This window comes from Lissotriton helveticus, chromosome 3_1 (assembly GCF_964261635.1).
Source record: "Lissotriton helveticus chromosome 3_1, aLisHel1.1, whole genome shotgun sequence".
Classification (NCBI taxonomy): Eukaryota; Metazoa; Chordata; class Amphibia; order Caudata; family Salamandridae; genus Lissotriton; species Lissotriton helveticus.
Genome location: NC_136061.1, coordinates 1,398,678,091 through 1,398,692,580, shown reverse-complemented (window position 1 = coordinate 1,398,692,580; position 14,490 = coordinate 1,398,678,091). Strand labels below are relative to the sequence as shown.

General features: G+C 46.6%; 1 protein-coding gene across 4 annotated transcripts in view; it reads right to left on the bottom strand.

Annotated features, from left to right (window-relative positions):
* LOC144824984 (CD63 antigen-like) overlaps positions 1 to 14,490 on the bottom strand; it is a 79,441-nt gene that overhangs the window by 34,542 nt on the left and 30,409 nt on the right. For all 4 annotated transcript variants that reach the window (XM_078683908.1, XM_078683909.1, XM_078683911.1 and 1 more), the window contains exons 3-4: positions 4,274 to 4,348; positions 1,112 to 1,207 (exon numbers count right to left, since the gene is read on the bottom strand). In XM_078683908.1, coding sequence (XP_078540034.1) covers positions 1,112 to 1,207; positions 4,274 to 4,348 — 171 coding nt within the window. The remainder of the gene's footprint in view (positions 1 to 1,111; positions 1,208 to 4,273; positions 4,349 to 14,490) is intronic.

Here is a 14,490-nt window from a genome sequence, read left to right as displayed (position 1 = left end):
TATGATTTGTTATAACCACATAAGGGCATAAATCGGGAATATTTAAATAGGGTCCTAGATACGTTCATAACACTTATGTTCAATGAAAATCATCCTAAACTACCAATATTATTAGATTTGGCTGCCATATGCAAGATGACCAGCAGTGTGAGTGCATCAGGCATGGTTCTCAGTAGAAAGCTAAAAATTGCTTTGTTAATGTGGAATGCCTGTACATGGCTAAAACATAAGTCATTGCACCAATGCCCCGTACCAAGTTAACGTTAGCAATAAGTCATCCCCAAACATCGGCTCATGAGTTATGAATACACACACATTTTCATCTGAAATGCATACTTTCGACATTTTTTTTAACAGAGTTTAATATAGCGTGAACTTGACCCAAAGGTTTTGGGTATCAAAGCGCTTTACATGAGCACCAGTTGCTTTAATATGAGGACACATTATTTTTCTGTCAGTCAGGAGGAGATTAAGTGATTTGCCCAGAATCACAGTATGTTCAGCGTCATTGCCGAGACTCGAACCCGCTTCCACAGATTCTAGGTCGACCGCCTTAGCCGTTAGGCCAACTCCTCTTCTCAATTTTGCTATGCATATATTAATTCAACCAAGAAAAAACTTCTGATTTAGTAGGCTGGGCTGCACAAAGTAGAGCTACTCACAGGTAACTAGCGAGCTACCAGTACCTCACAAGCTACTCGTTGGAGAAGCTTGCTCTAGAAGATTCTTCTTCACCAATGATGGCCCATATGCTATGAGCAGTTGGTTTCCACCCATGGGGGTTAGTTTTGAGTAGGTGTGTATTGTTGCTATTCACTTATGGGTATGGTTAGCTTGTTACCGGTTTCAAACTCATGGTCTGGCTTTCCATTTTGAATGTTGATAATCTTAAAATGCCACATGCAAAGACAAACACATTCCACTCAAATGTAACCAAACAGGCAAAACAAAATGCTGCCATAGGAAAGAACATTAACTTTGTAGGTTGCACCCTAGATGAATTTAGTTTTATTTAATTACTTAAAAATGACATTAGAAAATGATTACAATCTTTATTATTTCTTCTGGGGGCTCACCACTTCGAAAAAAGAAACCGATCACGAACACCTACCTTTTGCTGCAGAGTATCAACTCCTTCAGTGACATCATCATCAACACCATACTTGTTGATTATCTTTTGGAACTTTTTCAATAGGATTTTGCTCAGCTGTGGGGATAGAAAAAGCAATTCCTGCAGTAACAAGCCATAGAATTGAAAAAACACCAGTTGCTTCAACTTGTTTTCGATGGTCACCGTTTATAGGTTATGCTGTGGCAGTGAAAATAAATGGGACTCAATAACCCTTTCTATAGACCAATTGTACTACAAAAAATCAATTCACACATTTATTACTGTGTACTAGTGCAAGGTAAAATACCACAGGACAGCAAAATTGACATTAGAAAAACAGTTTTAATACCACAGATGGCAAAAAACAATTATTTTACAAGGGGAAAATAAATATCCTAATGTTCGCCTGAACTAATTTAACCAATTGGTTCCGGATTCTGTACCTTTTGCTAAAACAAAAAACATACCATGGCATAAATCATAAATGCAAATGTGCAGAGTAGAATCCGGTATCAGCATTGTTAGTATTTGTCCGAGTATCATGGCCTCTTCCCCACACGCAACAATGGTAACAAATAGCATATTCCAATATCCATAGCTGCACATATATTATATCTGGCTCAGTGATCACTGTGTAGTTATGGTTCAGCCACATTTTCCATTAAAACAGCATTTTTGATTTCCCTATAACTTTGGCTCATGTAGACAGATCTGCATCAAGTTTGGTTGTCACTTAAACATTCAAAGTCAAAAGTGTGGGATAGAGGAGTTTTTAAACAGGGATCTAAGATACTTTCTCCTTTAATACATCAAATACATAAATACCGTACAACTCAAATGAGACCCCCAGTGTTGGGAAAATGGCACCGGTAACTGAGCAGTCATTCTTTGTGCTGGGAACATATGGGCAATGAGATCCATCAACATCCAGATACATAGCTTTTAAACCATGCCATTGCTATCCTAAATAAAGGAAAACCGGGCTGAGACATGTATTTTTATCATCCTAACATAACAACGTTAGGATAATATCAAAGTGCTGCCTCAGACATGATTGAGCCCCTCCTGGTTTATAGGGCCAGGGTGAGACCAGATGAAGCGTGCTTCTAAGAATGTGGGTGAAGGCCTTTAAAAAAAAAATATAGGAGTCCTGATCCGTTACAGGTACCACTCAAAAACACTGGTATCTTTTGGAATGTAGGATATTTGTTGTGTATTTGATTCAATTGTAATAGTTAGTTAAAAGCCAGCTTTCGCCAAATTTTGTACATATCTGTCGCAGGGGGAAAAAAAAGGAAGGGAGGTCAAAAAATAAATTTACACCAGACTTGCTTGAAAGGAGATCTTTTTCCCAAAATGCGCATCTTTGGTCTGCTGAGAATTTGTTGAGCAATTTGAGAATAAGGGTTTAAAAAAAGAAAGGCCTGCCAGTTGGAATGGGAATTTCGCCTTTTGTAGATTTTGGATCTTCAAAGCAAAAGTGAAGGCTGCTTTTCCAAAGGCGGATAGGCTGCCCTCATGGAGAAATCTTTCTTGCTGCTAGCATTACAAGACACAAGGAACAGACCTCACGCCTCAAAGAAAAAAAAGGTTAATTTTTGAGTGGTTGGTGACGGTTTAAGACCCTCAGCTGGTCACACCAAAAAAATACACTGGAATAAGAAAATAATGCCATGTGCTGAAGTCCTTAGACTATTTCCAGAGCCCATGGAGTCAGCACCCTGAAATGTACCACTAGTACACAATCGACAACTAGACCAGAGTCTAAGCTGTGGCATGGACAGTAAGTCTGCAGGGGCATTAAGGGGCCATATGAAAATACACATAATTCAGTTATTTCTATGTAGGTATCTCCTCATGTGTGCACTGGCAACAGGTAGGCTTGTTAAGGTGGTTGGAGGGGGGGGGGGGAATGGAGAAGGGATGATGCCAAACTCCACTATTTAAAATCGTGCTCGGTCAACAGCCTCTTACGAGACCTGGTGCGTGTAGTAACAAATGCTGTTTTTCCCTGGGCTTTTTACATTTTTTTTTTTTTTTTAAGATAATGATGGGCTGCCAGTTCAGGTGTGCAACCTTCCTCCACGTGAAAAAGTGTGGTAAGCAGATCAGAGTATGTTACCGGTAGTCAATGCTCAATTATTTAGCAACATTGCACAGTACAGTGTATACCAAAGTACTACAAGGCATAGATGGTATCCCAAGGAGTCAGTTCCAGGACTACAGTTTATATCAAGTTTCAACACCAGTCCTTTAACTCATGGAGCCAGTCTGACAGCCTCACCAATAATACTACAGACCCAGCAATATTTCACCCGGGACAGGCGTAACTGTAAAAAAGGTAGGAGTCACAATTGAATAGGTAAAAAGAAAGTGAAGCAACTCATGAACTACCTATTTTCCAGAATTCTAAATTCCAGAAACAGTAGTGGATTGCAGTAATGTTGTAAAAGTAATTTAAGACCTTTACCACAACAAATCCCTTGACATGTTTCGGCTTGGGAATCACGCCTTGTCCTTCAAACAGGCTAAACCAGGAGTTAAAGACAGCCGTGGCAATCTTTTTAATATCAGCATCATAGGTCACAAAAAGTGAGGGAGCATGCCTGCTGCTCCCTGTGAATTCGGAAGATATAACCCCTCTACTCTCAAAGTGTTTTTGTTTAAGGTGTGGCCACATGATTTATTTTACAGCACCATATTCTAAATATTTTTGATAAATCAAATGAATATTTTTTCTACACAGCATGAATTATAGTGCAAGCTGAATTAGGACACAAACTACAGCAGTAAATAGTGGGAGCTTGAAATATATTTAATGCCGAACTGGGGTCTCAACGCCACAGCAAAAGCTTAAGTAGTAATATTAATATATCTGAAATAAAATCAAGAGTTTTGAAAGCCATCTACTGGAGGAATAAGGATGCATGTGGCCTGAATTTAGGTACACAGCCGAAAATCTAAATGTTCTCCCATTGCCCTAAAAAAGCCAGCTCATAACAAAGAATCAGGGAACTGGCCCATGTTGAACCTTTACTGTAGAATGAATGACTAACCATTTCTTTCTATCTACCCCAAGGCCGACCACCCAACAAATGGTCACCACTTCAACCAAAAAAATGCACAATTACAGTTTATAAAGCCACGCCAGAATGTACTTACCTTATCTCTTAAAACAAAGGCTGAGATACCAGCAAGAATTTCAAACAAGACGACAATGGCCAGCACCGCGGTGAACTAGTATAGAGATACAAAATACATTTCCTTTAGTACGAGAAGTTTATTCAAACTTGATAAAAAACATTAGAGCAAAATACGTGAAAGAATAGCCTAGGCAACATTCCATTACTCTTGATCTGTAAAGTCACGGCCGCCCGTTTCTACTTAATACTGGGTACTAAAGGCTACACATTCCATATGCATAACAAGCTAAATTAGATCAGTATTTTTTTTTTTTAAATATGAATATAATTTTATAGAGCCGGCCTGCACCATAAGGCATTTTCTTGTTTTAGATAGAACTCAGTTAGGATTATGAACTGGTTATGTATAAAGTCATTGTTATGTTTATGGCTGTTTTGTTACTTGCCATTGTTTATGCTATGACCAAGCACAATCTCCTCATATGGAAGGCGTGAGGAAAGCCCATTTGTTAGATGTGGTTGTAAAACCTTAGCTCAACCATGGGTAGCTGCGGCTTTGAGCGGTCAGGCTTCAACAAAGAAAAACATGCAAAGCATTTAGCCTCATCACTGCGGCACGAATTACGCCGCAGTGCTGAACATTCCTATCGCGGGCATGGTCATGACGGCTCCCGGCCATCATCAGCACACGCCCACCTTCCGTCATGAACATCGAAGAGGTTAAAAGTACCAAAACAATTGAATACGAAAAAAATACAAAAAAGGATATCCAACCCCAGTTTATAAAAAATAGTCATTTTCATTCATTTTTAGGCATCAAAACTAACAATCCACCAGAGGGTTTCGGAGATATAAATTATTAAGCAAATCTCAAAACCTTGTTTCACTCAAAATACAAACAAGCATTGCCAACTACCATGGTTAGCGGTTACTTTGACCTTTTATTGTAAAGTGGAGTTCAACTACTCTGGGCCGCTTTGGCCGATCAACTCCAGTGGGTAGTAAGTCAGGAGTGACCAATAAGGCTTAGCAAAACCAAAGGGGATGATGGACGGAGTGTTGAGCATTGCAAGCACTCACCCCAGTCAACTGATCTGGGTTTAATCCATCATCATTTTTTAGCTCACTCCGCCACCCCAGTTCAGACATGGCCATATGCAGATCAGTCTGACCCTGTGCCTCATGGGAACAGTCCAGCCCGACCTGCCAGGCCAGGTCTTCCCTGGACCGGAAACAAGCATCCTGTGACCGGTTTCTGGCTAATCAGCCTTCATCAGCCAGGCTAGCTTGAATCCAGTGGCAAAGTGAACAAGGGCCCGACGTCGGGGCATACCCTGCCAACTTAGGGCGAACAAAGCAAAACCAAACAACCATTACGGCTTAGCAGGACAGTTACCTTGCAGTCAAAGCCATCTCCAGTGCAATTCCAGGCTCTTAAGGCATACCTTCATTGACATCAATGAAATGCTCGTGATGCAAGGGATACAATATGCTGAAGGTGCTGAGTGCTGATCTGGTCAACAGGGGTCTTCCTGCCCCCCCCCCCCCCCTCGATCCACAAACACAATGGAGTGACTTTGCTCACAGAGGTCCATGCCCCTCCAAGTCCAGGTGAATTCTAGTCAAAAATCAGTTTCCACTGGTCTACTAGTCTCCAGTCACAGCAAAACCACTGATTATTTCTTTGACCATAGCTAGTGTCCATCTTGAGTGAGGAAACTGCAGTTGGACAACTCTCCGCGTCCAGCAGACTTGGAAGCAACTTTTGAATTTTAGAGTTTGGCATCCCTGGCTGCGCTTCGGTGGGTAGTGACAACTAAGCAGTTGTGGCTGCCAACTTGCCAAGGTAGCTTTTGTTCAGCTTTTGTGCCCTGTAGCTGTAACAGGAAGTCAGCCAATTAATTTGTAGAGTTCCTCTCTGCCTGGTGCACAGGGAAGGGCTACTCCTTGAGCAGGGCACCACAGTATCAGTCCCCTTTGTTAGCCCAGGAGCAGCAGGTGCAGTGCAGTTTTTGGAGCAGTCTCTTTCCCAGGTCCAGGCAACAGCATAACACTCCTTAGGACCTCTCTTCAGTACAGACCTGAGCAGAGGTCTTGGTGCTATGAGTGCGACTTTCATGCCTAAAACTTGCCCTCAGGGGAGGGGAGGGGAGAGGATGAAGACTACCCAATGGGCTACCAGGCCCCTCCCACCTGATGATAACTTCCTGCAATGTGTGGAGTCTAACTACCCCAGAGTGCAATATTCTGCCCACTCCCAAGATGCCAGATCCCTTCTCTTGGTCTGGAACTTTACAGCCCACCCTAGAGGTGTGGATATCTTAGGGCTGCACACCCACAGGAAAACCAGTTTGGCAACGGTTTCCTACTCTCTATCCCCAAAGCCAACCTGCTGACCAGAACACCATTTGCCTCTCAAAAGGTAGCTTGCCCTTTGATGCTCACCTTTTGGGCTTGCACTCAGTGTGGCTTTCTGCCAGGTAGAGGTGATAAGTCTTTCAACGGCAGGCCTCTATTGTGCCCTTTCCTGGGAGCCGTTCACACTTCTCCTCAAGAGGGCAAAAGGCTGTCTTGTAGCCAGCAATTGTAAATAGGCACTGGAAAACTGGGGCAGCAGAGTGGCAAATTTGTAAATTTCCAAATATTCCATAGTTAAATTAGACTTGGGGATCGAGTTAGGTTTAATGAGACAATTCTTTTGATCCTAAACACACAAAAGTCCGTCTGGCTGTATGTGAACAAGAGGAGAGGGAAAATACAGTGTGTAGTGTTTATGGGAAAGGAGGGAGTGATTTCCTTCAGGGCAAGAACCCTCACTCACTGTTAGGTGACATGCTTTATCACATGGGTTTCCTCCTCACATTGTGGTGTCAACTACGACTCCCCGAGGGAAGCATATGAGGTGTTTTCTCAAAAGAGGAGCGTAAGAGAATACAGATGAATGAGGAGCAGAGTGCAGAGAAAGTAAGTGAGTGATTCAAAAAGGTCTCTCTGGATCCACTGAAATTAGGTGGTCTCAAGGACATGATTAAAAAGTGAGAGGGCTAGGGATTCAACAAATATAACCCTAGTTCAAGGTCAACATGTTTCTGCCATTTGTTGGTCCCCTAAAAAGGGATCCGGAGGCATTCATCAGGACTTTAACTAAATAGTCACTCAGCATATGTGATAAAATAAGGTAAATATACTGGCCACCCCTGGAACTGGGAAGTCAATTGTTCAACGACCCTCTTCCCTTCAGAGGGGTTTGTTTACTGTGATAAAATTATTACCTTGTAACCGTGTTCCATTGCTGTGAAACACTACACATTGTGTACTCCATTTGACTGTGTATAATCATGCTAACCTATGGTGCGATATTTCAAACTCACTCTCCTTGCTCTTGTACCATATCAGGGTGCCGAGCTGAAAGGAGCTTAGAGCATTGTGTCTAATAATATGAATTTGGTTTCCCGCAGCTGTAGGCGCGCTGTGAGTAGTTCAATTGCCACCTTGTGCCACAAGCGAGTGAACCATACATTAATGGAAGGCGTTTCTGGTTTCTTCCAATATATTGCGACAGTTTGTCTCTCAGCTTGTGAAGACTGAGGTGCCGATCTCGGCGGGTCATTGCTCGCAGGTTCACTGGCTTAAGGCCCAGGATGAGAACGAGCGGACTCTCAGGTAACTGGTTGCCTAACACCCATTTAATGTGGCTAAGGACCTCTTTCCAGTATGTAGCAAGGAGAGGGCATGCCCACCAATTGTGAAAGAAATCCCCAACTGCTTGTATTCAGTGCCAACACAGAGGATGCATTGGGGAACAACGAGATGGAGTATAGTACCACTGTGTCATCCCCTTATAAGCAGATTCCTGTTGGGGGATGCTAAGGAAAGTTTTGGGAATGTCACGCCAAAGGCGTGACCACTGAGAGGGAGTGATTTCGGCATCCGATACGGATTACCACTGCCGTTGGTATGGATGAAGGTCCAAACGGTGCGAGTGTTGGAGAATCCGGTATATACGAGATATTAACCCCTTGGAGGAGCTAAAGGTGTGCTGCAGCCGTTCAAACGGCATAAAAGGTCACGTTGCCGCCTGTGATAAAGAAGACCTCTGTAGCCAATGCTGAAGTTGAATATATTGGAGCCTATCCTTCTCAGCTAGCCTAAATTCTTGTTTACACTGGGTGAATGTTTTGAGGTCTTCCCCGATAAATACATCGCGAATCGTTCTGCAGTCCTTATCTGTCCGGTTTGCAAAGTAAGGCAGGCGATACGCAGGAGGGAACTGCGGGTTGAGAGCAGTTGGAGTACGCGGGGACGGGAAGGTAGTGAGGCCTCTCCGGACCACCACTTTATCCCAAACCTCAAGGACCATTTCATTAGGAACCGCCATGTATGCGCTAACGTGACGTGCTTCACAGGGAAACCATGCGTGATCCCAGAGAGGGCGACAAGTGTCCGCTCTATCCATGTGGAACCACACTTTCTCGCTTTCCCACGCCGCCCATTCCGGTATAAAGCGAAGGTGGGACGCTCAATAATACTCCAGCAGATTTAGAGCAGGCAAGTCCCCCCTTATCCCTTGGAAGCATTAAGATTTTACTATAGACTCATGGTTTCCTTACCCCCCATACAAAGGCGATGAGCCCGCGTTGCAGCCCATGGATCGGAGGTTCTGGGATAGGCATCGGCAGCGTTTGGAACAGATAAAGGATTTTGGGCCAGAGACATTTTGACCGTGTTGAGGTATCCCAACCAAGAGAGTGGCAGGGCTTTCTACGCTCGCAGATTAGCGATAACTGAGTTTTTATATTCCTGCCAATTGGCTTGGGTCCAGGTAGCTAGATCTGGTGTTAAGTTAAGGCTGAGGTAGCATACAGAACTGGTAGCCCATTGATTGGGGACAAGGGCTTGCAGGGTCTTAATCTCATCGACTGGAGTTATAAGGTTAAGGGCCCAGGATTTCGTGTGGTTAATTTTAAGTCCAGACGCTTGCTCATAGAATTGAGCAAAGTATGCACTGCTAGAAGCGAGTGCAACAGGTCAGATAGGGTAAGGAGTAAATTGTCCGCAAAGAGGGCAATTTTATGCTCTTTACCCCCCCCCCCCCCCCAGTGCAATGCCACAGATGTTAGGTGACACGCGCACCATAATAGCAAGTGGCTCCACTACCAGGGCAAACAATAGGGGCAACAGGGGGCAGCCCTGCCTGGTGCCCCTGAGAATAGAGATGGGCTGTGTAAGTTGGCCATTAACACGTACCGTAGCGAGGGGAGAAATGTAAGGGGCCATGATGCTCACTATCATGCGCAGTCCTAGACCTGCTTTCTGCAAGATGCACAAAGAAATCCCCAATCCACCCGGCCTTTTCGGCGTTTAGCAATAGCAGGCAGGCCGCGCCCTCCCTACAAGATACGCTACACGTTATCTGCTCCTTGGCGTTGTTGGATAAAGCCTACTTGATCTGGTCCGACGAGATATTGTCAGTGCACACTAAGCAGTTTAGCCAGGATTTTAGTGTATAATTTAAGATCTGTATTTAACAAGGCAATGGGGTGAAAAGAAGAGCAGAGTGTGTGATCTTTCCCAGGCTTCGGTATGAGGACTATTTCTGCCATTGCCATATCACGGGACGGTCTACGAAAGAGTTAAAAAGGCGCAGCAGGTACGTTTGGAGATACGGCAGGAAGGTGCAGTAGAACAGGACTGCGAGCCCATCGGGGCCCGGTGTTTTCCCCAGTGGAAGTTCCTTGAGGGCACCTGTTAGCTCCTCCAGAGTGATTGGTTCCTCTAGGAGCTTAGAGTGGTAGTTGCCCAAGGGATCCCAATCGCAAGCGTCCAAGCTTATCAGCTTCCGTGTTGGCCCAAGATCCAACTCCTAGCTTTAGTTTCGCGATGTGAGCTTTGGCTGCCCTCACCCTCAGGCGACGCGCCAGTACCGTTCCTACTCCGTCTCCTCAATCGTAGTAGCGCCGCCGTAACGCAAGCAAGGCGCGTTCCACCGTATTCATCCTGTGAGCCCTAAGCTGACCTCTGAGGACCGTCAGGCGTCGCTTGTAGCTTGGCAAGGGCCGTTCTTGATCCAGTTTCTCCAACGTTTTGAATTCACTGGCGAGTTTGGCTTCATACAGAGGAGCTTCTCGCGCTCTCGCAATGGCAAGGGACGTAAACACACCTCTCATTTTAGCTTTAAACACATCCCACAAAACAGGAAGGGGCGTTTCAGGGAGGTCGTTAGTTTCAAAGTAAGATATGATGGCCGATTGGTGTTCTTCCCTTTCCACTGGGTCCCTAAGAATATGTGGTGGAAACCGCCATCTTGTAGGCCGTTTGGGGTATGCAAAGCACTCATGGAGGAATAATTCTCGTGCGCATGGTCGGAAATTGATATGTCGGAGATGTTGGCAGAAAGGGTGTCCCCAATCGGCGAGTAGGACACGAAGAGAAAAATCAATGCAAGAGTAAGAGCGGTGCGCGCGAGTAGTAAGTGTAACTGCGATCCTCAGGTGAATGATAACGCCAGACATCTATAAGGTTTAAAGCAGTACGGGAGTTTTTCGTGCCGCCGACATAGCGGCCACCCATGAAAGGCACCCCGCTACAATCCATCTCCACATCCCAAACCAAGTTGAAATCTCCCCCAACTATAAGGTCCGTATTCACCGGCCCTACCTGTTCACTGAGAACCCTGTGCAGAAAAGCATCTTGGCCCTGGTTTGGCGGGTACACATTGCAAAGGGTGAGTGCACGATGCCCTCTCCTGAGCTCCACTTTAAGAAATCTGCCCTCAGTGTCCTGTACTACTTTTCGTATCGCCCTGTGGGATAACCGCCCTACAAAGAATGGCGACACCCACAGTCTTGATAAATGCCGAAGACCAAAACTGGTATGGAAAGCGTGGGCGTGACATGAGCTTAACATCGCGCCTGAGGAGGTGGGTCTCTTGTAAGAAAAATGAGGTCCGGGTTCTGCAACAATAGGCAGCGCCATATTTGGCGGCGCTTATTGGGGGAATTAAGCTATTCCACGTTGAGGGAAAGGGCCCTCAAACAGGGTACAGAGGTCATAGTCAGCTACTGTCAGGTAGTGTTGCTGTGGCTAGCAAATGGCCCCTAGAATTAGTTAATCCCTGAAGGGCTTCCCTAGCGTTCAGGTATCCCCCCCGCCAAGGGGACAGGTAAGGAGAGGAAAGATGAGGGGAGGATAGATACAAAGAAAACTGTAGTAAATGTAATGGCCAACATGGCCAACAATATACTAATCCAGTCCAGGGAGTAGCCAGGCACACCGGCACAGGCTGTCCCAGAGATGTCACACTCCCAGGAATAGGTGTGGGGGTCGGTCATCACGCTGCGAAGTAGATCAAGAGGTCCGGGATGCTGCACCGGCGGTGCCCCTGGAGGGCTTGACTGGGGTGGGGGGACACTCACACACTCCATGCTAGCGCAATGGCGTGAGGTGGATGTCCACACACTGGGTGACCTGTACCAGGACAGAGTATTGGTGCCTTATGAGACGCTAGTCGCAGACGTTGGGCTTCCCCCAGGAGGCTTCCTCATGCACAGGTCACTAACGGCACATATGGCGGCTACCTGGGGTGATGTGGCAGAAGAGCCACCGCAGCATTTGACGGTGCAGTACCTCCACGTTATGGGCAGGGGCAGGCACTTAGTCAAGTGGTTTGCTGCATCCCTACGGACACACGCGGCACTGGACTTAACTCCATTGCGGGCGAAATGGGAGAGACATGGGACGAGACTTGGCAGACAAAGAGTGGGAAAAGGTTCTAAGAGGCCCGGTACGCATCCCCAGAAACGCGAGGTTCCACCAAATCAAACTGTACATAGTGCACAGAGCCTATCTCACCCCAGACCTAATAAACAAATATTTTCATAGAACGGACGAGTCTTGCCCCAGATGTGGAGAAGTAGATGCGGACCTCCATGTCCTGTGGCGCTGTCCGGGCCTCGGCAACTACTGGAGGGACATCCATACATTACTTGCACTGGGCACCGGTCGCGTCATCCCCTGTAATTGGCCCGAGTATCTTCTGCACCATTTAAAAAGGCCGCCCAAGGACAAAGCGTCGTCCCGATTCCTTGATCTGGGGATGGTGACGGCTGTACGACTGCTCACTAGGAGGTGGAAAGCGAGGGACTCGCCTAGCACAGGGGCGTGGGTCCTATCATTCTCGTCCTGGGCGCAGGCGGAGTGGACGGCCATCCGAAGGAAGGAAACCCTGGGACTTCGTAAGGAACCTATGGCAGAGAGGTGGAAGCAAATGTTAAACACTCTGCAGGAGGAAGGAGACGCTACAGCAGAGGGGTTGGCGAGGGCACCAGACGACACCACAGATGAGAGGGGAGGAGGCGCAGCGACTGCCGCAGCAGAAGCATGCCTTGGTGCATCAAGTAGTGCAAAGGTGGGGAGGCGCCTGCTGCGGAACCACGCGAGCCACATGAACGGGAGTGGGGGGGGGGATCTGGGCTGGAGGGGTCAGGAATTGGGGCAAACGGTAATGGCATTTGGTGACTGTGTCGCAGTTAGCTGTTTTTGTTCTTGTTCTAATGCACATGATTATCATTCGGGGTTGACATGAGTTTGTCCCTTCCCTAGCAGGGGGGGGGGGAAATGCGTTAACTCCTGTTTCTCACCTGGAGGGCACATCTGGGCGCTTGGGTCCTGTTTGCGAACCTCTAGCATGCACTGCCATAGCGCTCTTGATGTATCGTATTATTGGTGGATCACCACCCACATAACATGGAAGGACTGTTTTGACTGTATTACTGTAATCAATGTGTTTTTTTTTTTGAATTTGCAAATATGAATTAAAAGATTTAACAAAAAAAAAGAAAAAAAAAAAAAAAAGGGGCCGGGATGCTGCCCCAGGCCGTGATGTACAGCAAATGTCCAGTAAAGTACCTCCATTGCCTCACTGGTGGGTTAAAGCCTGCCTTTAGGCGTAGGAGAGTCATGCAGCCTGACAACTGGAGACAGATCAATTCAATTAGCTGCGGCCACCTATAAGCCTTTAAGTGACACGTGCCAACTGAGTAGAGAAGATCCATCGCAATCCTTTATGAGGGAGCGCCCAGCCTAGCAGGTCTCTGCCCATGTCAGTTGCGGTGTGGACCCTCCTGAAGTTCCTAGCGCGCACACAGTGTAGGGTCTCAAGTGTCTGCTAATTGTTTAGTGCCGGGGGGTATGGATTTGTGGATGGCAAGTATCACAGGCCGAGTGGAAGCAATTCCAGGTGAGGTGGTCGCTTTGTAAGGCTGAGAGCACTGAGACTTCTGGGAAGGTGTTCCGTGTGTTGCAAATTGACACGTTGGTCGTGCGTAAGCCCATCGCTAACTTTCATATACAGGACGTGGCTGAAAGGTCCCCAGAAGTCTGCCCATGCAACAATGGGGGGGGGGGGGGGGAAATACTCGCAGGGTGAAAGGTATATCCTTTTAAGGTGGTCAACATCTGCAAAGCTCATTCACTTAATAGCAGCTGTTTGCGAGCCCGAAGGCAATTGGCTCACCTCTAGGGTTTGATATGTTGGATTATGTCCTGTTTTTCTTGGGAGGAACGGCTACGATCCCTGGAGGAGGGATGTCGAGAATGGCGCACTAGGTTCCATTGTGGATTTAATGGTGCGCGGGCCTTCGCAGGCGCACGAGATGGGCTAGTCGGGGGGAATCGGGGATCTGAAGTAGTTGGGCCGCTTCTCTGTATGATCTAAACACTCGCCGCTTGGACTCCAACTGAAATATAAGTGCGAAAGGATGCCCCCATTGGTAGCGGATGTTGAGCTCCCGTAGCTTATCAGTGATGGGCCAAAAGTCTTTGCGACGTCGATGTGTCGTGGGGGCTAAGTCTTGATATAGCTGGATAGGCGTCCTATTAAGCCTGATCTCGGGTTTATCCCGCGCTGCCTTGAGAATCGCTTCCTTTTTGGTGAAAAAATGGACCAGAGTAAGAAAGTCAGGGACGAGGCCAGGTCTCCCCGCAGGTCCAGTCACGTTATGCACACGGTCCAAGGCAGGCAATGGGGCATCATCATCCCCCCCTGATGTCACGAAGCAGGTCCGCCACAAAGGTAATTATATCTGCGCATTCTGCACCAGCCGGGACCCCCCCGTATGCGTATGTTATTACGGCGCCCCCTATTTGCCAAATCCTCCTGTGTCATTTGTAGCTCGATGTGCTGCTCTTCTAAGGTGGCCAGGCGCTGCCATAGGTGTTCTTGGTCCTCGGTGCAAG